The sequence below is a fragment of the Microcebus murinus genome, chromosome 25 (assembly GCF_040939455.1).
Source record: "Microcebus murinus isolate Inina chromosome 25, M.murinus_Inina_mat1.0, whole genome shotgun sequence".
In the NCBI taxonomy this organism is placed as follows: domain Eukaryota; kingdom Metazoa; phylum Chordata; class Mammalia; order Primates; family Cheirogaleidae; genus Microcebus; species Microcebus murinus.
Window position 1 is genome coordinate 8,875,978 of NC_134128.1, and position 24,020 is coordinate 8,899,997.

The following is a 24,020-nucleotide window of genomic DNA, read 5'->3' on the forward strand; positions in this document are numbered from 1 at the left end:
GGACCTTCACAATAAAGAAGTGTCAAAGTGAAATGTCAGAGATATCAACTGTCAAACTTAGTACTTTAAAGAAACTGGAAAGAAAAAATATTGAACATTTCAAACTCAATAACCTTAATAAAATGGCCCTGATCTCCTGGGGCCCTACCCCTTTACCCTGCTCTCTTTCTTCTGAGCATTCATCACTACCAAAAAGCCCGTGTTATGTCTCGTATCTCCCCTTTCACAATGAAGCTCAGTGAAAACAGAGACTGACTTATCACAGTATCACCAGAGCCTACAACAGTGTTAAGACACATGTTCTAACGTGTAAGTTAATGCATCAATGTGATGTCACTGCAGGTATCACAGACCATACCACATGGCAAGGAAACTTTGGATTATGCATTCAATATTGTTATTTCACAAAGAAATAATCTATACCCATGTTGAATATCTACTGTAGAACACTTGCTCCTAACAAAAATTAAATATTATCAAAAGGCAGAACTTACTGGTGTGAGCTGTTGAGAATTTAACAACTGCTGAAATTGCTGTTGATGAATAAGTATTTGTCTTTGTTGGTCAGAAAGTAATCCTAGTCCTGAGGCACTGAAAAATGATTAAAAGTCTTACTTTCTACTACATGTTTAAAAAAAAAATGAAAGACAACTTTTCATTTTGATGTTTAATAAATTAACAAGTAAAGAGTTTAATCCTAACACTGTTTGAAAACAATTATGTACAAATTATTTCTCTTTATATATTCATGTATACAAGCTAATCAAGAATTCACATTGTCAAGAAATGTGTTCGTTCTTATTATTCAATAGGCACTATAACTTATTTTATGGAATAGAAATCTGCATGTGTTTATAACAAGCACAGTTAATAATTTAACTGACACTAAGTAAACACATATTTAAAACAAAGAAAGAATTCAAATGTGCTAACTGATTTGACCTAACCTTTTTTAATGGTCCCACTGGTAAAATTAAGAACCAATGAAAAGAGAGCCAGAGGAAACAGGGCCCACTGCAAATCCCCTGAAAATCATTTATTCCCCAACAGTATGTTTAATAACAACATGGCTTTAGTCCTCTAATTTTTGAACATTCAAACAATTTCCAGTACAATGAAGCCAGTGAGTCTCACTTCCTAGAAATTAAGACAAATATTTGACCTTAATCCTAATATCAAAATCTTTGATTAGAAAGTTGAAAAATTACATAGTTGAATTTTAAGAAGCCAATTTTTTTTTCCTCGCGAGATGGAGGTCTCACTCTGTCACCCAGCTAGAGTGCAGTAGTGATGGACAGCTCGCTGCAATCTCCTGGGTTCAAGTGATCTTCCCGCCTCAGCCTCCCAAGCAGCTGGGACTACAGGCGTGAGCCACCATGCCCGGCTAATAGAAACCAATAGTCATATGTGACCCCCACTACACTATTACCTTCTTTAGAATTTACGATAGATGAATGCAAATATACAAGGAAATAAGAGAAATCAGCGTTTAAAAATAGACATCACAGATCAAGACTGAAATTTTCAGCACAGACTGTACTTAAGGCTCTATTACTAAAAGCAGCTTATTTCTGTTTTAATCTGAATTAAGTTTCAAAAATATCATCTGGGGGTAGATTTTCTTAGAGTACATTTACAAGGAACACATTAAAAATCCCTAACTAAAGCACAGACAACACTGGTACTATGTTGCACTAAAAAAACCTAAAGTATATTTAAGTAAGTTTCTTACCTGTTAGTCAGTGTAGCTGGCATTGGATGTGTCGCATTAGGTGGCACAGTCGTGTGCGTGAGGGGGGTGGGGTTCTGGGATATTGTGACAGGGGTCTGCATAACCCCATTTAAAGCTCCCACAATGCCATTAATTGCCAGTTGGTTACCTGGCAAAGCTCCAATTATCCCACTCACTGCAGACACGGCAGGAATGGTGGATGTCACAGTCTGCATTCCGCTGGCCAGCGCCCCCACTGTCACACCGTTGACCTGCTGAACTCCGCCGACGCCTGAGCCTTGTTGGGCCGGACTCTGCCCAGCAGGAGGTGGAGTAGAAAGAGCCGATGAACTGCTGGTGCTCTGTCCACTGGAGGTTAAGTCCTAATGTAAGAAGGAATAGACACTTAAGCTGTAAAGAACACAGCAAAAAACTGTTTACAATAATTTTTAAGTCATTTAAGGTAGTATATTATTGTTCACAAAACACAAATGAAAATATACAAAAATTACCTGATTTAATACAGGAAGAGAATTATCAGGTAAAAAGCTGTTTCCTATATGAGGGCTCTTACTGCTGTTCAAAGAATCAGTGGTAGGAGCTAGAGTAATGAAAGACAGAAACTGATTTACCTTGTTGGTTACATTATGTGTAATTAAAAGTTTATTTAAAAGCTTATGCTGAAGCCCATATCAAAACCACTAAGTCTTGCTATTCACTATTCCTAAGACCAGATTAAACAGAAAAAAAATCTATATCTCTATTAAATACCATAGCTTTAAATCAATAACAAGATCATTATACATTTAAATAAATTTTACCATTAAATTACATACTAAAGAATGTACATCACTTAACAGGATTCTTTATGCCCTTCAAAAATAAGCTGTCATTCCTTTTCTACATCTTCATATAACTGGTGACCAATTACTACTCACTATGCAAATGACATTGACAGTCTATCAGATACAAAATAAATATTGTCGTACTTACCAGTCTGTGCAGAAAATGCATGCATTTGATGAGACGGACTAGGATTTGTTGTTATTGTTGGAAAAGGCACTGAAAGCTGTGCATTCAATAACTGAAGACGTTCCTTTTTGGCAGTCAAGTTTTTAATTTGTTCCTCTAATCTTCGGTTTTCAACTTGAAGTTGGTGTAATGACTTCAGCATTCCTAAAACTAGCAAACATTTGGATGGTTTTTAATAAAGACAAGTCCACACACAAGACTAAGTATTTTACGGACATAGTGTCAGCAACCTTAGAAATAAGTTAGAATAGAAAAGTAGAAATTCTCTGAAATATTTCTCAATAATTAGGTTTTATTCCTAAATTTATATACAGATAAATGTCATATTTATATTTGTACTTTTGTAAACATAAGAGACATTGTTCCTAGCTGTGCCTTCTGGAAACTTTGTTGATGTATCCAAAAAATATACACCAGGTTCAGGTAATTTCCATTCTCAAAAAAAATGACATTTTCATTAATACAAAAGCCTAATTAAAAATTCAAGTGTCTGCTATGATTTCTCATTAAATTCATATTTACAATGGGAAGGGTTGCACAAACAGCCTGTGCCACAATAATAAGCACATGTTTTTATTTGTTGCTCGGTTTAAACTAAGCACGACCATCAGACACCTGGCAGGAAGCCTCCAGTTCCAGCTGCTCGCTCGGTTGCTCTGCAGGGCCCCCAGCAGGGAGCGCTGTGTGTGCACCCAGCCACCTCTCTACTGGGGAAAGGCGCAAGGTCTGCAAACAGGCTGACTTCCAGCTTCAATTCCAAGACCTGCACCTCCCAACTGACAAGAGTGTGTTGCTGTTAGGCCACAGTGATGGACACTTTAAAAATTCTATGTACTAAACAGTTGTATCTGTTTAACATGACCTCAGGCCCTTCAAGAGACACAATTTCACTGGTACAGACACATACGGTCATTTCTCAAGGATTTAACTTTTATCCCTCCTTTCCAGGATCCCACAAAAAAACCTTAGTATGCCCAATCAGACTTAGCTAAACCTGTCCTCCAGCTATCATGTTTAAAGGATTATCCCTGCATGAATTTCCTCACAATTTGCATTTTTTTGTGAATGCACCATTCATAAAAATGCCAATTTATGGCACATGGGTCACTTACAATAAACAAAATGTTTTAATGAAATACAGTAGCAAAAGTTTATATCCCAAAATGATGAAAACTACTTATATTCCCCTAAAAACATATCTCCTTAAGGCCACTTCTCTAGGTAACTACCACCTGTTGTAACTCTACTTTTTTGGTATTTTTCACCCATGGTCCTAATACATAAAATCATAAAGATACTAAACATGTATGCACACAATGTATACCATATAATTTAATAAATATAAGCAGATGTTATATGTAACTTAGTAATTATTATTCCTCCTCTAAATTGTAAAATTAAGAAGCTAGCTGGCCATGCTTAACTATATGCATTTTTTAAAATCTTTAGAGGTAAGCAAATTTTCTTCAATTAAGCTAAGAGAAGATAAAGCTCACGTATTTTAGTAAATTGATAAGAATGAAGTACAATGGAGAAACAAAGTGCGAATATTATAATAATTGTAAACAATAACCGCCTAACAGATGCACTTTATGAGAGACAGGCACTGTTCTTACTTTTCATTTAATCGTCACAACATTTCTCTGATATAGATACGTTATCACTCCCCCTTCCACTTGCCTAAGATCACTCTGTTAGTAACCGGCAAAGACAGGATTTAAGTCTAAGCAGTTAAGACTATACTACAGAGTCTAGGAAACCCCTATATTACACTTTCTCACATAATATAAAATGTATACCAAAATTTCATTACTATTCTGGATGAAAAATGACTTCATCTACCTATCTGTTCATCCATCCACTCATCTATCCCCATCCATCCATCCATCCATCCACCCACCATTATTTAAAGATAAGGAAATGGATACTTACTGTCACTAGGAGTACCCTGTTCTAGTAAAAACTGCTGTCCTTCACTCCACTGCCTCTCCAAAAGCTGTTCTATGCTGGCTGCTACTGGAGGCAGATTTTCCAAACTGCTGTTGCCTGGTTGATCATAGCGAATCTGTAAGCTGCTTACAGGGGATCTGTTGAAATCATTAACATCAAGTTAAAAAGAAGGGAATGCTTTTAAGGAGAGTGCACTGAAGTTTCTTACTTTACACTGACCTCTTTTTCCTGTACAAGTTTTCTAACACCAGGCTGCCTAGGCCAGAGGTATCATGTTCCTGGGTTTACAAAACCATAATCTACCCTAAAATTGAGTAATTATCATTCTTCCTCCCCAAATTATAGAATCAAGGGAATAGCTTGCTATAATAGATAATTTAAAACCACTAGAAAATATAAACATACCACCAATAATCTCTGAAATAGGCTATAAAAGAACTTGGTTTTATCTTTGTCTTTCTCTCTTTTGTCTTACAAAGTTAGACTTTAAAATAATTAGCCAGAAAAGAGTCCCACCATTTTGCCTTAACATATGTGACATCAGAACAACACTGTACAGTTATAATACTATGAAAGGCATTTGAATTTACAGCCAACAAAATCTCAAATATCAGTAAAAAGAAATTTTAAAGCAGAGTTTGATATAAATACAAAATTACTTATTTTCAAGTATTTTCAGTATTAAGGAACATTAAGATCAAACCACATTTTATTTGAGCCCCTTATATAAGTATTTCTAAAATGTCTTACATAAGTACCTCAAATGATTATCACTCAATTGACCTTTCCCAAACAAACAGTATTTGTATGAAGAACATCTCACGTTCTTCCATCCAATTTTTTGTTTTAAATTAGTAAATGTGGCCATTTCTGGTCTGCATCCTTCAAGTTAACGTAATACATTAGTAAAGAGCTTTAGAGTTTTCAAAAGTGTGTGTACATAATTATCTCATGATCTTCACAACAACCTAGTGAGAAGTCAAAAGCTGATTTATGGGTTCCATTTCCAAATGAGGAAACAAGATGGGCTTTAGTGACGTGTCCAAAAATACACTACAGGTAAATGACAGGGTTAGGGCTGCAACTCAGGTCTTCTCATGACCTACTGGTGTTCTTGCCACTTCTGCAATATACTTCCATACAAAAATTTATTTACATAAGAAGATATACAAATGGAGTCTTTTATTCCACATGTGGACATCATGTGCTCCATACACTTGGCCATCCTTCTGTAAATAGAACGTTATGCCAGGATAATTTAGGCTATTACGTTTCAGGCTGATTTTTAAAAGGCAATATAAAGTTGGAAATACATGCTGAAAATACTTTAGTACCATTTATTGTGTTAAGACCCAATAAAAAAATAAAAAACCAATACTAAGCAAAATAGCAATAAGGAATTTTGAATAATTTCTGGGTAACTTGTGTGATATTTTAAGTTTAAAAGGGAGACAAAAAGTAATGCTTCCTCCACTAAACATATAAGGTTTTCCATTAACTTTTTTCTCAGAAAAGAAAAAGAAAACATTATGGAAGTAATCACAACATAAAATCACAGACTAGTCAGATAATTTTATCACTGTATATACTTCAATTCCTGGTTTCCAAAGAAGGAATATTTAATTTTCTGCAGGTTTCAATAATGAAAAACAATAAAGTACTTTTAGTTCACCAAGGAATTATAAAGGAAAAAGGAACTACTAGATATACCATTAGAAAACAGAAAAACTGGAGGTTGCTGGACTAATCTCCATAATGATAAAGACATTACTTAACAGACATTCCCCAAATATATCAGCAACACCACAGCTGATGCTGATATTCATGATTTGTTGTCACATAAAAATTTTAATTTTTAACAGCATTTCTCTCATACTTGAAAAAAAGACTGCAGAATGGGCTTTTCCTCCCACTCTGTATTTCAACCTAACACCATGCAGAGTTTACAAATTAAGAGAGCACAGAGAAAACAAACTACAATAAGGTACAGAAGTTGAAACGGTAAAATAAAATGAATGAAAAGATAGTCATCACTAAAGTTACATTATCTTCTATAAACTGATACCGTATTTCATACCATCATTCTCCCCACTTAGCACACAAGGAATACAGTTTCATAACCCCAAATTTATTAATAAATTATATTTCAATAAATGGTACCTGAATGCTATCAGGTACCCTATCTAAGATAATTTCACAAAGCATGTAATACATTTGCTATACTCTGAGTCAAACAATTTAAGATCTAGCGGGATTTCAAGATCTAGCAGGATTTCAAGATCTAACTATGAGGGCTTCATTAATGAATTAGGAACAAGAGATTAAGTGCGCTGCCTACAACTGAAACCCAAAGTTGAAAGTCTTGGGTCTATAGCATTAAAAGACCTTAAGACTTATTTTATGATCAAAAATAATCACTCAAATTAATGCATTAATAGTATCAGCAGCTAAATATACAAATAATAAAAGTGTTCAAAATAATCGCAAACCTATGAAGAGGTATTCATTTTAGCTTAGTAATCTAATCATGTGTTTAAATTAATATTCAGATTTAGAATCATTTTTCTTAATTGTCTAGACATGCTTCTTATCTATAGAATGCTTTCATTCTATAGCTTCACCAATGTATACTCTATGGATAGGAGATAATAAAGTTTCCAAATCTCAAAATGTTTCCTTCGCCTATACTTTGCAGTGTAAATAGCGCTTACCGTGGTGAGAGACTTCCTCGGGGTGAGCTTCCTCTGCCAACTAGGCTACGGCTATTGTCTCCAAGATCTTGATCTGCAGTGTAAATATTTCAGAGCTGATAAAGTGACTCTCACTAGATAAGAGGTTTTAAACTCTTGTTCTGATTTTTCCTAAAACACACATTAAACCTTCACCACTATCTTTGCTGTTTCTATGAAAGTAGAAGATCTAGCATGTTGCTAGTTTAGAATTGCTGAACTGTGGCATGTAAGGCGTTGTCCCTACATGTTTTTTGTGGGTGTAGACGGCCATGGATTATGTTCTATTCTTTCATTCCTTTCAATTTTACAGCACAGAAGCATGGTTTGCATTTGCAGTACCCTCCCCTCAGCCACTTTTAATTTCTACGGTTAAAGTAATGAATCACAGCTGTGGACAGCTAATCTGTATGCTTATCACAGCAAATCCTTATGCTTTGTATTTTTTAACACTTTGCATCCCAAGACAAGTCATAAAATACATTTATATAGAGCCACACACCAAGACTAAAATTATATTGTTAGATGGAGCCTCACATCAACAATAAAACTACATATAACACTGATTTTCCAAATTGACAAAAACTAGGAATATAGAATTCTGTATTTAAAGGGAAAAAAATTAATTCTTCAAAATATTCCTTAGGTAAATTCCAACTTGAAAAGTAACTTGTATTTCCCCTGTAGTTAGTTCCTTATAAAATCACCCTATCTGGCCTCTTTCAAGGTTGTCCTCCCCTTATTCTGAGTCAGGTAACCTCTGACCCTTGAAGGGTAAAGACAGACTGATCCATTCTTGGTGAACTGCTAAACCCATTCCCTTCCCCCAAACAGGCATGACTATTTGGACATGTCAACAAATCCTTAAGGATGGAATGAAACAAAGCAAATCCAGTGGCTCATTAAAACAGTACAAGAGGCAAATGCTACAAAATGTCAACTGGTAAAAATTCACAGGATTACTAAACACTGTAGAAATTCTCTAACAGGATTTTTTTTTAACCAAGTTTGTGTAATGCAATTTCATGAATTATGCAAATAAAGGTTTAGGCTATTCACAGAAAAGCCCAGTGTTATGTTACTTTCATTGCATAGAACTGAACTGAACACATCAATCACAAAAGTCACAGGAGACATTGTTGCATTCCTGCCTGCTGATGGCTCTGCTTAAACATTTACATTTCAGACAGTAAAAAAAGCACATCACTATTTTGGAGCACAGCATCCTATTTACTTCCAACTGTGATTCTTTTTTTATTGTAAATTGACAATTTATAATTATATAAATTTATGGGACATAAATTCATGTTATGATTTATGAATATAATGTGAAATGATTAAAATCAAGCTAGTTAATGTGCCCATCACCTCAAATATTTAACATTTTCCAAATGTGATTCTTTTGGCTAAAAAAAAATGCAAACCTATTTTAATTATACTCATAATTCCTTTTCAAATAAAATAAGCCAAAGAGGGAAAAATTATATTGGGGGAGAAAATTTTACAGTTTAATAATGCTTGAAAACTTACCTGTTTGATTGCTTTCAGACTGAGCTATAAGAGCTGCCACTGATGAATTTGGATTTAATCTATTGCCATACATATGAGACGGTGCCTGACTAAAAGAAGATCCAGATAGGGTATTTGCCTAAATGAAAGAAATTACAATGATAAATCAATTATATTTGAAAATATCTCCATGTTTTCCTTCCTAACAGACCTAGTAAGTATATTCACCAATCTAAGAATATAAGCAGAAATCCTTGACTTTATGAGAAGCAAATTTCATTCTTATTTTACTATTCTAATACGTAAATTTTCGAAAGTTACACAACTACAAATTAAAAAAAAAAGATTGGCATATTCAAAATTAACAATAGTTACCTTTTAATTTTCAAAGTATCTAGTCGATACCAAAACCCAGTGGCATGGTAACCATGTGGACATACAACTAATTATTTAATCTTATTAAAACCATTTAATAAAGTAAAGGCAGGTAGACAACAGATGGTTAACAAATGCTTCAGTCTCTTACATCACAAGCTGGCTAAGGAGGTCAAAAGGTCCAACTTCTATTTCTAGTATTTTAACTACACAGAGCCATATTTCCACTGCTTAACTCTGTCATTAGTAAAACCTGCACACTATTTTGTTACTTCCTATTTTGATAGACTTGGAAGCCTGCTGCTTTTTCTGTTTTGTTTTGTTTTTATTTTAAAAGAAAGCAAACAGGCATCACAAGTATGTTTTCTATACAATGCAGGGCTCAACGAATCACGGCTTTGCCCTGACCCCATATAAGGCACTGTCTTTTTGGCAGCAAGCCAGCTCTACTAACTGAAGAGCTCGCCCAAAGTTTGTAATTCATTCATGTTGCTAACCACAATTCTGAAGGCCTCTACTGGGACCTGTGCCAAACAAGCGAAAATGAACCCTTAAACAGATGAAGCTAAGGAGGCTGGCCAAAGTATTGCGTAATCCAATGTAATAAAAATGCCTTCTTTGATGTGCGTATTCTCTCCCACTTTCCAAGAATATTATAGCCTTAAAATGTGGCATTCTGGAAGCAAATCTCTTGTATACAAAATACTGTTACTCACAGAAGGCTATTACTACTAGCCTGAAATAATTTTCAGATTTAACAGAACCACAGATTTTTAAGTAGATTTATTCTTTTTCATGAATGAAATCAAACTGAAGCTTTTATAAAATGAAATCACTGCATAGTTATTTCAGAACAAAACTCTTAAAAATACCTCCAAAGAACTGAAGCACTTCTAACATAAAGAAGCTGAGTAACAGCCAAACAAAAGATGGGGGACATTCTGACACATATAACTTCACAAAAGAGACTGAAACGACACATTAGTTGTAACAGGCAAAATATTACACAGAATAAACTGTGTTTCTGAATAGACTCATATCTTGGCCTTTAGCCAACTTATTAAGCATGAAAAATGTACTTTTACAATTAACAGAAACAGTCTCCGTGATGCAGAATACTGTCCTTGCTTTGAGTTGTTTCAAAGGGTGTATTTTATAGTTCACACTTTAATGTGTAAATTCAATCTGTCAATTTCTGGGTTTCATTTTTCCTTTCATTATAAATATGCATACAAAGTCTGTAAGTTTGTACTATAAAGTCCTGTTTAGCAATCAATTAGCCCTCTGTAAAAGGTATGTTATAACTTCAAGCTAAATCTCATACTAGACACTTAGAAGTCAACTCTTTGGGAATCTTAGCTACTCATAAAGTAATTTAGAACAATACAAACAAACCAACAGAAAAACCAGATGTTACCAGTTCCATGTGTTAATGTCTCAGCTTCTAATACTTAAAAATGCCTTTTTCAGAGCCAATTTACTCACTCTAGACACTATTCTAGAAAGATCCACCAAGTTTGTAACAGATTTGTAGTGGAAAATTAATTAGAAGGAGGAAGAAAAAGTAGTATCTTAAAACAGTTTGTTGGCAGCAAGAAGTAACAGCTGACAGCAAGAAAAGGGAGAGATAAATATGATTAGGAGAGCACAGGACAGAATGCTGGCCCTCAAATAGGTACCACTAAATGCCTTAGCACGTGCAAAGCAAGGAAACATTCTTAGCCTTTTGACTCCTTTTTCATGCAATCATCTATGTTGACTAAATCATAATATTGTATGAGTTGGAATACCTTCTTCATTCCAATTATCAGTCTGATGAATTGCCTTAGTGTCTTGATAAAAATCGAAAGATCCAACTCTAACCAGAATATACTCTGTTTTGTGAAGGCTCAAAATCAAAAGATCCAACTCTCACCAGAATATACTCTGTTTTGTGAAAGCTCCCTTCTGCCAAAGGCTTCATATTTATCCTTACTAGCTTCAAATTTCAGACTAGCATTTTCTTGATCTAGTCTCCAAATTATCTTAGTGTTCCTAGAATCCATCAGAACTACTATGTACATATTAAGACCAAATATAATAGAAAGCAATATAATATAACGACTTATCTGCTTAATGACTATCATCAGAAAGAGGAAAAAGGATCCTTAGCCCAATTAAGGCATAAAAGTATATATTTTAGCCTTAAATGGGAATGCTATACTAAATGACCAATTTCCTAAACTGGATGGCTAAAAAATACTTGATAGTTGCTTTTCTTTTTTAAAAAAAAAATTATTACATATATCTATACCAGAAACTTTCAAAAGAAAAATAAAAGTTATTAATTTTGCCAGATAGAGTTATTTTGAAATATTAAAGCATCTAAACTGGTCTATACTAATTTCTGCTGGAAAACTCAAATCATGAACATCATTTTAAAGTACTAAAGACTCCACAAGTGGCTGTCCCTGCTCAGACAACACTCTGAAATAATGCTGGGACCCTTGAGAACTTTTCTGTTGGTGCCTCCAGGCCAAGAAACTCCATGTTTTAGTGAAAAGATACCACACCTTAGCAGAAAAGATGGAGAAGTAGGAGAGCTGGAAAAATAAAAATGACACTGAAGAGAACACACAGTGTCTGGCATTCACAGACTCAAAACCCTTTGTTTCCATTAACAAGTGAAAGTACTAAGATTCAGGGGGATGGAAGCAAGTCCACGTTAGCCTAAAGAAATAAGGGCTATGAAGCATAAAGGGCCCTAAAAGCTTTTATAAAAAAGTAATCTGGAGCAGGAATAAGGGAAGCATTAACATACACATACTTTTCTATAGCACGCCGTGGACACAGATTTTCAAAAGCACATTGAAAGCAAATTACTAATGTGCCATAAGTCAGCAGATCTGGTATAAAGACTAGAAATTCTTTTTAGAGGGAAGTTCCTGTGAGTTTTCAATCTTAACCTGCCCAGGTAAGGAGAATGGCTATTGTGGACAGATATTTCCCTGGGATCTACTGGCACTATAAGAATATGAGTTGTCAACACCAGAGGAGGCTGAGTGAAGGATATTCACAAATACGTAACTTTCTGTACCGTTCTTGTCTTTTCTATACATTTAAAATTATTTCAAAATAAGAAGTTACTATTGCCATACATAATAAACTTCTGCTTTAATTTGCAATATATGCTATCTTAAAAAGGGTTTTCTCCCTCACCCAAGATTAGTAATAGGAACCACTTCCACTCAAGATACTATATAACATTTATTCTAACACTCTAGTAAAAACCTGATTAAGAGAAGTATCATTATTTTACAAGATGAACAAAGACCAGTAGATTGAGAATTGAATAATTAAAAAGTAACTTTTAAACAAAACAGAAACGTTTAGACGTCCAAGTTAAAGAATATCCTTAACAAATTTAGAATAAGTTAATATATTAAACATCTACCAAAAAAATGCAAGTCTCTACCAAGGCAGTATCCAAATTCAAAACAAATTAAAGAAACTCAGTCCTTCCTAATCGACTGACATACTATATTAAAATAGTAACAAGATTAAAATTATATTTCAGCTTAAAATATCTCCTGTTATTACAGTTCATCTCTTACATTTCAAATGTCTGCTTATGACCACAGAGATGTTTTTAAAAAGAGCTTAGTTGTAAAGTAGTAACTCTGTCAAATTCCTACGCACTCGGTTTATTCTAAAGGAGTTAGAAAGGGGGAAAGAGTCAGGCTAAGTTTACTCAATATTGATATAAGACTTAAAAGTGGGTTTTGTTCTGGTAGATTGTTTTCCTCCTTAATGTTGAAAAAAGCAGAAAAATGAAGAAAATTTAGCTTTGAAAAAATAGCACCTATGAAAACACCTTTCGAAGTATCATAGCAATATATTATCTAGAGGTGGATTGAAACTTCATACTTCAATCATACAGGAACAGGTTATAGCAAGCATTTTTTTAAATGCACAATTAACCTGTCAATAAACCTTACAGTCAAATGATTCAAGCAAGCTCTAAAATGTAGTAGTTTCTTCTTCAAGCTTTCTAGCCCTGACACATGATTTAAAAATGCATTCTTCCAAAATCTTGTCAGACTCATTAAATTGAGTATTCTTTAAAATTCTTGATTCATATGTATTTTTAGGAGAAAAAACTTTTTACTGTCACCTTATCTACCACAAGACAAGCTGTCTCACCTTAGGGCAAGTCACTAAACCTCTCTGTTCTCAATTTCCATCTATAAATAGGCATAGTAACAGCACCTACCTCATGAGAATATTGTTGAGAATTAATTGAGTTAATATATATAAAGGACTTAAAAGAACACTTAGCACATAGTAAGCACTCACATTTTAGCTTTGTAATTTTAAAATTCATTCTCATAAGCTATTGTGGTTTCTATTTTTCCATTAACTTTATGATAAAATATAATTTACCAATTATATTCTGAACAATGTGGCTATATTTCAAAAAATAAAATGTTTCTCTAGGAAAAATCAGATGGTATAAATGCCTCAATATGCAGTGATATTTTAATCTATATATTTTATAATAGCATGGCAATAATGCAAATGTAAGAATTCAGATGTTTTTAGATATAATTTATATATTTTTGAATATGCAAACACAGTATGTCTGACCAGAAAAGTTTCCAGGAAAAATATGAATGAACATTAGATGGGGATTGGAGAACAATGCAAAGTTTCATATATTCTCCAGCTCAATTCAAACTTTATGTTTACTATGAAACATATTCTGATTGCAGACCCCATTTCTGTGTCAGCTACCACTAGTAAGGCTTTAATACTCAGCGTGTGATGAGAGATGAAACCAAGTGTGAACAACTTTCAGGTCCCATGAGCAGGCTGACTGTTGAAGCTGTCAGGTTCAATTGCATCATTCCACATTATTCAATGCCCCAAACCGCTCCCTAATTGTTAGGAGCTTAACGTATTCAAAACCACTGTTTAGGTTAATGCTGAAATGCCCCACAATTGAGTTTCCATAAAGTAGTAGGAGGGATTAAAGTGTAGTTAAACCATCACTGAACACTCATGATTGGACAACAGGACTGTATAGATTAACCAACAGAATTCTAGGCAGGTTTTTCAATTGGTTAATATCTAATCAATGTATCTTTTACCTTTGGGGGGGAAAATTAAGTCTCTAGGACAAAGGTAGCAATTGAAATAATTTTAGAACTAGAAATAACTGAAATAATTTGAGAATGGGAAAATATCATAGCTGAACCAGATATATGTAAAATTCACATATCTGCTTTAGCATGGAATTAAGAGTTTTAACAGAAAATGTTAATACTATTTTTAATAAAGGAAGTATTTCTGTACAATTTCCTTTCTCACTAGTAATCAGGTTGTTTCTGTAACAGTTGAAATTAATCCATTAATTCTAAAGTACTTTATGGTCTGCATTTGAACTTTGTAACATACCTATATAGGAGGTAAAATAGGTACTTAAAATATTACCATATTACATATGAAAAAAATTGAGGCTCATAAAAATTAAAAGACCTGCCCAAGGTCACACGTGAGTAGCAGAGCTCCTAGAACCCAGGAATTTTGACTCAAATTTCTGCTGTTTTGCATCCCACACACAAATAGACACAGTAAAATCCTAAAAAATGTTTTCCAAAGAGCTACCTCTTAGCATAAGAGGTATGAAATTATAATAAAAAATTCATTTTTGTAGTAATAATTAGTAATTAAGGAGCAGGCTAAGGAGTCAGGCTATCTTGATTCCTAACTTAGTTCTACTGCTTACCACATGTGACCCTGTGCTGTGACTTAACCTTTTCATCATCCAATAGCAAGAGATATTATAAAAGTTATAAAAACTTATTTTGTTCAGAAAAGTAACCTCTTTAAAATTATAAGCCATTATGAAATTATTTATAAGTGATAAAACTTCCATTCTGTCTTGTGATACTTCACTTCAAAAGACAAAAAAGAAAAAAAGATTTATCTATATAAAATAATTTTTAAAAAAACAAACTTTCATTTTGACTAATCAAGTATAAATCCCCCAAAGTCAGTTCAATGGGTCTGGGAAACTGAACCATTTTCTCAAATAGAATTAAAATGTCCTTATTAGAAATCATTTGAAAAGAAACCAAAAACTATGTCTAAGACAACCCTCACCCCACTCCACCCCCGTAACACGCACATGTTATAATACTGCAAAACAAAATGCTCAAAGCTGATTGAAGTAAAAGTGCCACAGAAATCTGCAAAACTGTAGTCACTAAATTGTACCTTAAAAATGCTGAAATATCTGCATTTACTAAAAATCATATAGATAAACCTTGGAAGTTTATTTAAACTTAAATGATGTTTAAACCTGTACCATTTCTTCTAATAGTAACATGGGGTAACAAGACAAGGAGCCACGATTATCTACATGAAGACTGTATCTAAGAGCAAAACTCAGAACGTAGGATATAACAGAATGCAATTACTGTTCATCATATTCAGTCTTAAATTCTTCTATTAAAGAAATCATCCTTCAAACAAAAGCACTAGCATTCTCCTAAAGATAGAAGAGAATGAATGTAGAACTGGAAAACAGTGGGATTTGAAAGGCAAAATGAAAAATTAATGGCACTCCTACAGAAACTAATTTATACCTCTATTCCTAATCCAACAAGGGCAGAGTACATCATTAACAATCACAAGGACAGGAGTTCAATCTTCCAATAATGTTAAGGAACTATAATTGTAACTATATTACTGCTTTACTAGTATGCAGTAACTTTATTACTGATATACCAGTATACTGTAAAGTAGGTTTTCTATCAAAAATTTGTGACAGAACTATTACTCTAAAAAAAAGTATATCAAATAAAATAAATATTTAACAATTAAGAATATAAAATTGGTTTAACAAAGGGTTCCCCCCCAAATTTGTGCTAAGCCTCAGATTTCCCTACTTCCCCATAATTTCTGTAAGCGTCTCCTTCTCCCCCATTAAAAAGCACAAATCAAGCTATTCTCAGTTTTTAATTACTGTTAACTCTTCCTATCTTTCCTCTCTGACCACTTTCCAGGGACAGTTCTTAAGACAGCAAATAAACCAAAGCAGAGGTCTGTTTATCTTACTTAAAATGAAGGTTAAAAAGAACAAAAGTGACCTCTGGATTTTTATCCTGTTGGCACCAATCCAGTCACTAAAAATTACTACCTTCATTAAATTGGGGGGAGGGGGAGGTGAGAGGAAGGAAAAAAACATTATTCAAGTTAAATATTTCTATTCTCTATTAGTATTTTTAAAGTGTTTGCTTGCTAGTGTGATGGGTTTCTAAAAATAATTATAAGATTTCTAGAATTACATTTTAAATATTGGTGATTTTCATTTACCCAGTTATTGCATCACTCTCTTCATTTTAAATCAACTACTTAAAGAGCAACCCTAAATAAAAGGCTAAGATGTGACTAAACACAATAAATTGTATGGTTTGAAAACAAGGGCTTATATGAGAGTTAAACAGGAAAAAACTTTGCCATTTTGAAACAAAGATTCAATCCCCAAGTGCACCCCAATTTTAAGAGTCCTATCAATTCCATCTAAATATTTTTGTATCCTTCCTCTGCACACTGCCTAGAAAATTTCACATTTTTCACATTTGATACCATTACTATTGTCTCAGGCAGTTAAACTGAAGTAGTTCTGCTCTCAGTTCAACTGAGAGGTCAACGTGCCTCAGTTGCCTGGAGACTGATGGTTGCTACAGCAGCACCAGATAAGCTAGCTAAATAAGCTTCAGCTTGAAGGCAGAAAGCATTTACTGCTGGACAGAAACATAGATGCAGGTGTCTCAGCATGCAGCATTTGACTTTAACTGGATGATTGTATTTAGAAGAGACCCATCTTACTGAAACGAAGAGAGGGGATAAACAGTAAAGATTTTAATTGGACTGAATCCTGGATTACTTACAACTATGATTTCTTTGTTCTTCAGTTGAGTCACATGTTAAGTGGAATTTTCCCTCTAGCTATAAATTTCTCTTCACCACCACTTCTTCCCCCATCCACCTGCCTAATGCCAACTCCCTAACCCACAAATATAATGAATGAGAAGAAATGAGATTTTTGCTTAATTCAGCTGAGAATTAACCAGAGTAATTAAAACAGACTTTTATAAAGACAGAAAAGAAAAATGCACATTTTCACGTGAGACTTTGTCCAAAGATAGAAAGCTATCAACAGCATATGGCTACACTTAATTAAGAGAGATAAAACTATTTATAAGAGCCATTCTTTCATTTACCCTTTCACCCTCTCAAACCCAACACCAAACACCTGTTTTTATGGGCTACCTTACTTTTCTAGTGAAATAACCATCCCAAAGTAAACTCTCTTTACAAAGGTTGAGAGGTTCACTAGTTAACTTTCATCTTCAAAGATCATACTACTAATCATACCACTGATTTTTCTATGAACTGTCTGTTGTTCATTCTAACAATAGTGACTGCTTGCACTGCACCATTCATACGTACACATAAAAAATAACAATGCTGCGTTGTGATGTACAGCTTCCAGAAAATACTGAAAATCCATATATGTATATTCTGAAGGCCCATACAGTAGAAATTATACACATACATAAAGCTCAAATTTACAGCAACTTACAAGTAACTACTTAACCCTTTGCACTCGCTTGCTTTTTTCTCGATTCCTTTATTCTACTCAGGATTTAATTTTTTAAATACCCCAGATTTTACAAAGCGCAGCAGTAAAATAAAAAACTGGAGTTTCTTTTCATATAAACTTATTTATTTGGATTTTTTTACATTTCAAATTGTTGATATATTCAAAGAGTCATTTTAATCTCTGTAATTTTTCATGGTGTGATATTTTTTGAAACATTCACCCACATGAAGACCTGGTTTACATTCACATGTTTCGCAAATATAAATCGTCTCTCTTCTTCCTCCTTTGATTTTTCTGTTAGAACAAACAACACAATCTTTGTGTTTTTTGTCAGGGTGAGGTGTGATTATATGGAGCTTTCCATCTAAACGTTGCTCTAAGTTAGTGGATAATAATCCACCCCTGGAAGTTAGTGTACCATCTCTGCATTTATATTTTATTTGTCCTTTCATGCTAATGAAAACAAGAAAAGACACTGGAAAAATAGACAAAAAATACCCCCGCCCCCGCGGTGAAACTACGTGTCGAGTATGGCTCGACATACGAGCAATATACAAGCTACTACTGATGCTAACCGTGTCGAGTCACACTCGACATCCGAGTGCAGAGGGTTATGTTCTTATTTGTAATGAGACATTTGTCACTATCATAATTTTCTCAAACATTACAAGACTACAAGAACTTTGGAGAAATGAAAATAAAACCATAAAGAATTCCAAATAAATAAGAAACATGTGCTTTGGAAATTATTACCACTGAAGAAGGGGTGTGGAGAAGGAGTGAGTGAGTGAGTGAGTGAGTGAGTGAGTGAGTGAGTGAGTGAGTGAGTAGTGAGTGAATACAAACTTCATCCATGTAGTGTCCTGTTTATGAAACTCAAGACTATGACTTTTCTTCTTTGATTTCTGCTTTTAAAATATTCTATAGACTAGGTCACCCCAAAACTACAGATCTAAAGTGAGGCAAAAGGGGTTAACCTACAATATTTATGAATATTTGTTCCCTCCTACCAGGAGGAAAATCACATAGTATACATGAAGGGATCTTTCACAGTTTATCGTATATTCTCCTAAACTGGTTCTTAAAAATTTTAGACAGCAGATTTTCACATATTATTTGTGTGATTTAAAAAATTATAAAAATTACAAGAGTCCAAAACTGGTTTATACTTTGTAAGTCCTAGTTTCTTAAAGGAAGAATAAAAACTCCCCTTGAAATTACTATTTTACATTATTAGGATAAAACTAGAAACCCAGAAATTGTAAAGAATCAGTTGGTGCCCACACACTAATCTGTCCTCTCTGATGAATATTACATAAAAATGTCTATTATTAATATTTCCATAACAAGTTAATACAAATTGAGGTTATTTCATAAATCCCTATAGGAAGGCCTATTTCCTGTATTTTTCCTCTGACCAAACTCACTTAGAGAGAGAGGGAGAGAGACCGTCTACTGCACGTCAGGGCACAGCATACTGAGCTACCTGAGTCGCGGCGACAGCAGGGGCTGCAGATGCCGTGGCGGAGGGGGAGAGAGCTCCCGCTTGTTGCAAATGCCCAGAAGACTGCTGAGGTACGTGGGAGCTGGAGACAGGAGTGCTAGATCCTGAGCCAGACACTACATTTGGAAATGACACTGCTACATCATTGCTGTTATAAATACCTGCAAGAAAAGAAATCTTATTTAAATATTTATAACTTAGCAAACTTGTCACAGACATACAATATTAATTGATAAGTTAGAAAACTCAAATTTCCTCCTGATCCCTCCCCCCAATTATAAATTTTATTGTTGGTGTTTTTAAAAAATGGACCAGTAACTAAATGAATACACCGTGACTTTTCATAACATACGTGTCTAAAAGAACCTAAATAAAAAATGCCTTTGTTAATAGGCAGGGACCATAGCAAGAAGAGCTTCATAAAAAATATAGATAAAGCAATTTAGGAGTTCTTAAGAGCAATGACACATTTCTTAAATCAGAGAATGAAGCAACTAGAGTTGCATCAAAGCCCCCTGGTAGGCCTTCCAAAATGCACATGCTAAGGCCACAGAAATCATAATTTACGTGTGAAATGGGAAGCAAATTTGTTCTAGAAAGGCTACACAGGGTAGAAAATAAAGTAGAACAGAACTAGACTTGAAATTCTGAGACCAATAAAGAGGCTGATGACACTGGTGGGACACAGCTGTGGGAATAAATAATGTAGGTGGATTCTAGAGAGATTTAGGAACTAGAACACACAGGCCTTTAGGATTGACTGTGTAGGGGTACAGGGAGGATTAAGACACAACTCAGGACTACAAGGTGGTGGCACTCCAGAGAACACAGGAGGTAAAAGACAGTGGCCAGAGACTTGATGAAAACAGTTCCAGTTTCACCATGGGGATAAAAGCCAGAAAGGAAGGAGGAAACAAAGAGGTGAAGCTAGTCATTCTAGAAAAGAAGATGGAACAAGAGAGGGAGAGAAAATGAGCCTAACAGGAAACGAGTGTTTTGATTGTTTTTTAAAAATGGAAAATCATGCTCATGATAACAAAGAGCTCAGAGAAGTAAAGGATCAGAATCAAACTAGCAGTTCTCAACTGAGGGTGATTTTGCCCCACAGGGATTTTCAGCCTCTGGAGACATTTATAGTTGTCGAACCTGGGGCGTGCCACTGGTATCCAGTGGGTAGAGGCCAAGGATGCTGCTAAACATCTTACAGTGCACAGGACAGTCCTGCACAACAAAGAAATATCTGGCCCACGGTGTCAATAGTGTGGAGGCTGAGAAACATTGCTATAAACCAGGGCTCTTGGCAGGGTGGGAGAGAAGCAGATCCTGAGAACTAGGCACTGTAACAGTAAACCCAAAAGGGCTATATAGTACAAAGAAAATTTTTTTTAGAAACTATAGCCCTAGAAAGCAACAATAATTAGTAATTTAAATCATCATACAATTTATTTCTCTCTAAAGAACATAAATATTTCATAATAAATATAAAGCACCTACAATCTTAAACAAGGAAAATAAAAGAATTGAGACATATTAAAAGGCCTTACAACTATAATTAAGGCTCCTAGTTTCTTTTTATATCTATAATTTTTCCAGAAAAAAAGATTTACTCATTCAGCAAATGCCTTTATTCTGCAAATATCTGAGAACTCACGGTTTGCCAGACATTATTCTAAGCCCTAGAGGTACAAAGCCATTCAAGATATGTGGTCTCCACCTTCAAGAAGCTTAATGCAAAAAAGACATTACAAAAGGCTGTGGAGAGCGCTAGCATAGAGACTTCCTCAGGGGGCTATGAGTGCAGAAGAGGAGGTATCAGGCCCAGAGTGAGGAAGGGTGAGAGTTAAAAAACTTACTAGAGGCCGGGCGCGGTGGCTCACGCCTGTAATCCTAGCTCTCTAGGAGGCCGAGGCGGGCGGATTGCTCAAGGTCAGGAGTTCGAAACCAGCCTGAGCAAGAGCGAGACCCCGTCTCTAGTATAAATAGAAAGAAATTAATTGGCCAACTAATATATACAGAAAAAACTAGCCGGGCATGGTGGCGCATGCCCGTAGTCCCAGCTACTTGGGAGGCTGAGGCAGTAGGATCACCTGAGCCCAGGAGTTTGAGGTTGCTGTGAGCTAGGCTGATGCCACGGCACTCACTCTAGCCTGGGCAACAAAGTGAGACCCTGTCAAAAAAAAAAAAAAAAAACTTACTAGAGAAGATGATGCCTTTAAAGCTAATTTTTAAAGGCACCGCTGAGGTGGCAACAGTTTGCAGAACAAACACATGATGGGAAGTAAATTTTATAGTTTAAGCAAGAAATGAGGCAAAAAGCAAGCAGGGACCAGATCAAGAAGAAAATTAAAAGTAAGAAGTTTAGACAATGAAGAACCACTGCAAGTTTTTAAACAGAAGCTTGGCATGATCTGATTGGTATTTAAGCAACACACAAATCACTGGCAGTAGGCTGAAAGTTATTAAGGGCTGCTGCAATAATACTGGTGAGCAAAAACTAGGATTACACTAAGGTAATAATACAGGCAATGTTCACAGGACTTGGTAACTAATTAGCCTTGAAAAATAAAAATAAAGAGAGTTGAGACCGACCACCTCTTATGCACCAGGAAGTGGAAGTGGTGACACCATTCACCAAAAGAGGAGCAGAAACTGAGGGCCAGGAATGGCCAGCACAACAACTTCCAAAAGGTAAACATCACTCCCTTTTTACATAAGTAAATAGAAGCTTAAAGAAATAAAGTAACTTGCCAGGTGCCCTACGAGGTGGTGGAATCAGGATTCAAAGCTATCTATAATTCTCTACCTGAAACCACTTCCTAATCCAGGTTAGAGGGGCAGGGTGATGATCACCATCTTAGAGAAGCTTGTGGGACACAGAGTGCCCATGCAGTCTAGAACACAAGGATAAGCCTGCAACTCAGCTGAAAATCAGGTCTGAAGACAGATTAGGAGCCAGAAGCATAGTAAATTTAAGTAAACTTGCAAACTAAAAAGACTTTCTGGTGGCCTACATCAAGGCTGAAAAATTTAACTACTTGCTCATATTTAGAAATGTGAAAATTTCTAGATTTCGGGCCAGGCACAGTGGCTCGTGCCTGTAATTCCAACATTTTGGGAGGCCAAGGCAGAAGGATGACTTTAGGCCAGGAGTTTGAGACCAGCCTAGGCAACATAGCAAGACCCTATCTGTACACCAAAAGTTTCCCCAAAAAGTAGCTGGGTGTGGTGGTACATGTCTGCAGTCCCAGCTACTCGGGAGGCTGAGGCAGGAGGGTCGCTTGAGCCCAGGAGCTCAAGGCCACAGTGAGCTATGATCACTCAACCACACCCGTGGCCTGGGTAACATCTCTTAAGAAAAAAAAAAAAAAAGTCTAGATGTCTAATTTCTCTTGAAAAACTAAAGATCTCTCAACACTGGACACTATAATCTGAAATAGCAACATTCTGGCTAGAGCTTTGGACAAGGCATAGGTACTGTGATCCACCAGAGTCCGCTCATACCTTCACTCAGCCCCTACAAGTATCTGATTTATGACTCCTGTTATGGATACTGGTCAAAGCTAAGGAACAAAATGAGATTAACCAGGGAAAGTTCTCAGCATGATCAAGGGAAGAGGACCAAAGACAGAACCCTAGAGAACATGCTATTCAAAGGGTAGACAAAAAGAGACCACAAAGGACAAACTCAGAAAACTGAGAGAGATTATCTTAGAAACCACTAAAAGAATTTCAAAGGAAAAGGCCAAATGATTCTATTGGTTATTTAGAATAAAATCAGAAAAAAGAGTCACTACATGTAGCAATAAATCTTGGCAAGAGAGTTTAGCTGAGGACAGAAAAGAGACAGCATGTTAATGAAATGAAAATTTATAAACCTTTTATTACAAATAACAGACACATAGCAGAAAAAAATATACACACTTTTAAGAGTTGTTTACTCCATAGATAATTCAACAAATACTTATTGAGTTTCAACTATAAAAAAGGTACTGAAGACAGCAAAAAATAGAAAGAATTCTGCCATCAAAGAACTTAGGAGTCTCATAGCAAAGGTAATAAATATTCATAAGCTACTACAGGAGAGAAATGATAGGTGCCGCAAGAAGTACACATGAAATAAAGCAATATTTAGATTTAGAGGAAGATTCAAGTGGAGAAGCTACAGAAAGTACTTGAAATCAGTTGTTTTAAAGTATCTTAGACAAAAATGCTGGTTACCTAGTTATTCTGGTGGTGAAAAGCATACTATACATGAAATCTCCAAGTTCTAAAACTAAAAGACAAAAGTTAGCTGGAGGCAGCATGCTGAAATTAAAAAAGCATAAGCTTTTTTTTTTTTTTTTTTTTTTTTTGAGACAGAGTCTCGCTTGTTGCCCAGGCTAGAGTGAGTGCCGTGGCATCAGCCTAGCTCACAGCAACCTCAAACTCCTGGGCTCAAGCAATCCTGCTGCCTCAGCCTCCCGAGTAGCTGGGACTACAGGCATGCGCCACCATGCCCGGCTAATTTTTATATATATGTATTAGTTGGCCAATTAATTTCTTTCTATTTATAGTAGA

The 24,020-nt window shown here is 35.2% G+C and overlaps 1 protein-coding gene across 16 annotated transcripts in view; it reads right to left on the bottom strand.

Moving 5' to 3' along the window:
• MLLT10 (MLLT10 histone lysine methyltransferase DOT1L cofactor) overlaps positions 1–24,020 on the bottom strand; it is a 198,777-nt gene that overhangs the window by 11,209 nt on the left and 163,548 nt on the right. For all 16 annotated transcript variants that reach the window (XM_020284165.2, XM_075997678.1, XM_012767337.3 and 13 more), the window contains 8 exons: positions 19,446–19,624; positions 8,953–9,070; positions 7,405–7,477; positions 4,676–4,830; positions 2,705–2,893; positions 2,224–2,312; positions 1,733–2,094; positions 495–591 (listed from right to left, as the gene is read on the bottom strand). In XM_020284165.2, the coding sequence (XP_020139754.1) occupies positions 495–591; positions 1,733–2,094; positions 2,224–2,312; positions 2,705–2,893; positions 4,676–4,830; positions 7,405–7,477; positions 8,953–9,070; positions 19,446–19,624 (1,262 nt within the window). The remainder of the gene's footprint in view (positions 1–494; positions 592–1,732; positions 2,095–2,223; positions 2,313–2,704; positions 2,894–4,675; positions 4,831–7,404; positions 7,478–8,952; positions 9,071–19,445; positions 19,625–24,020) is intronic.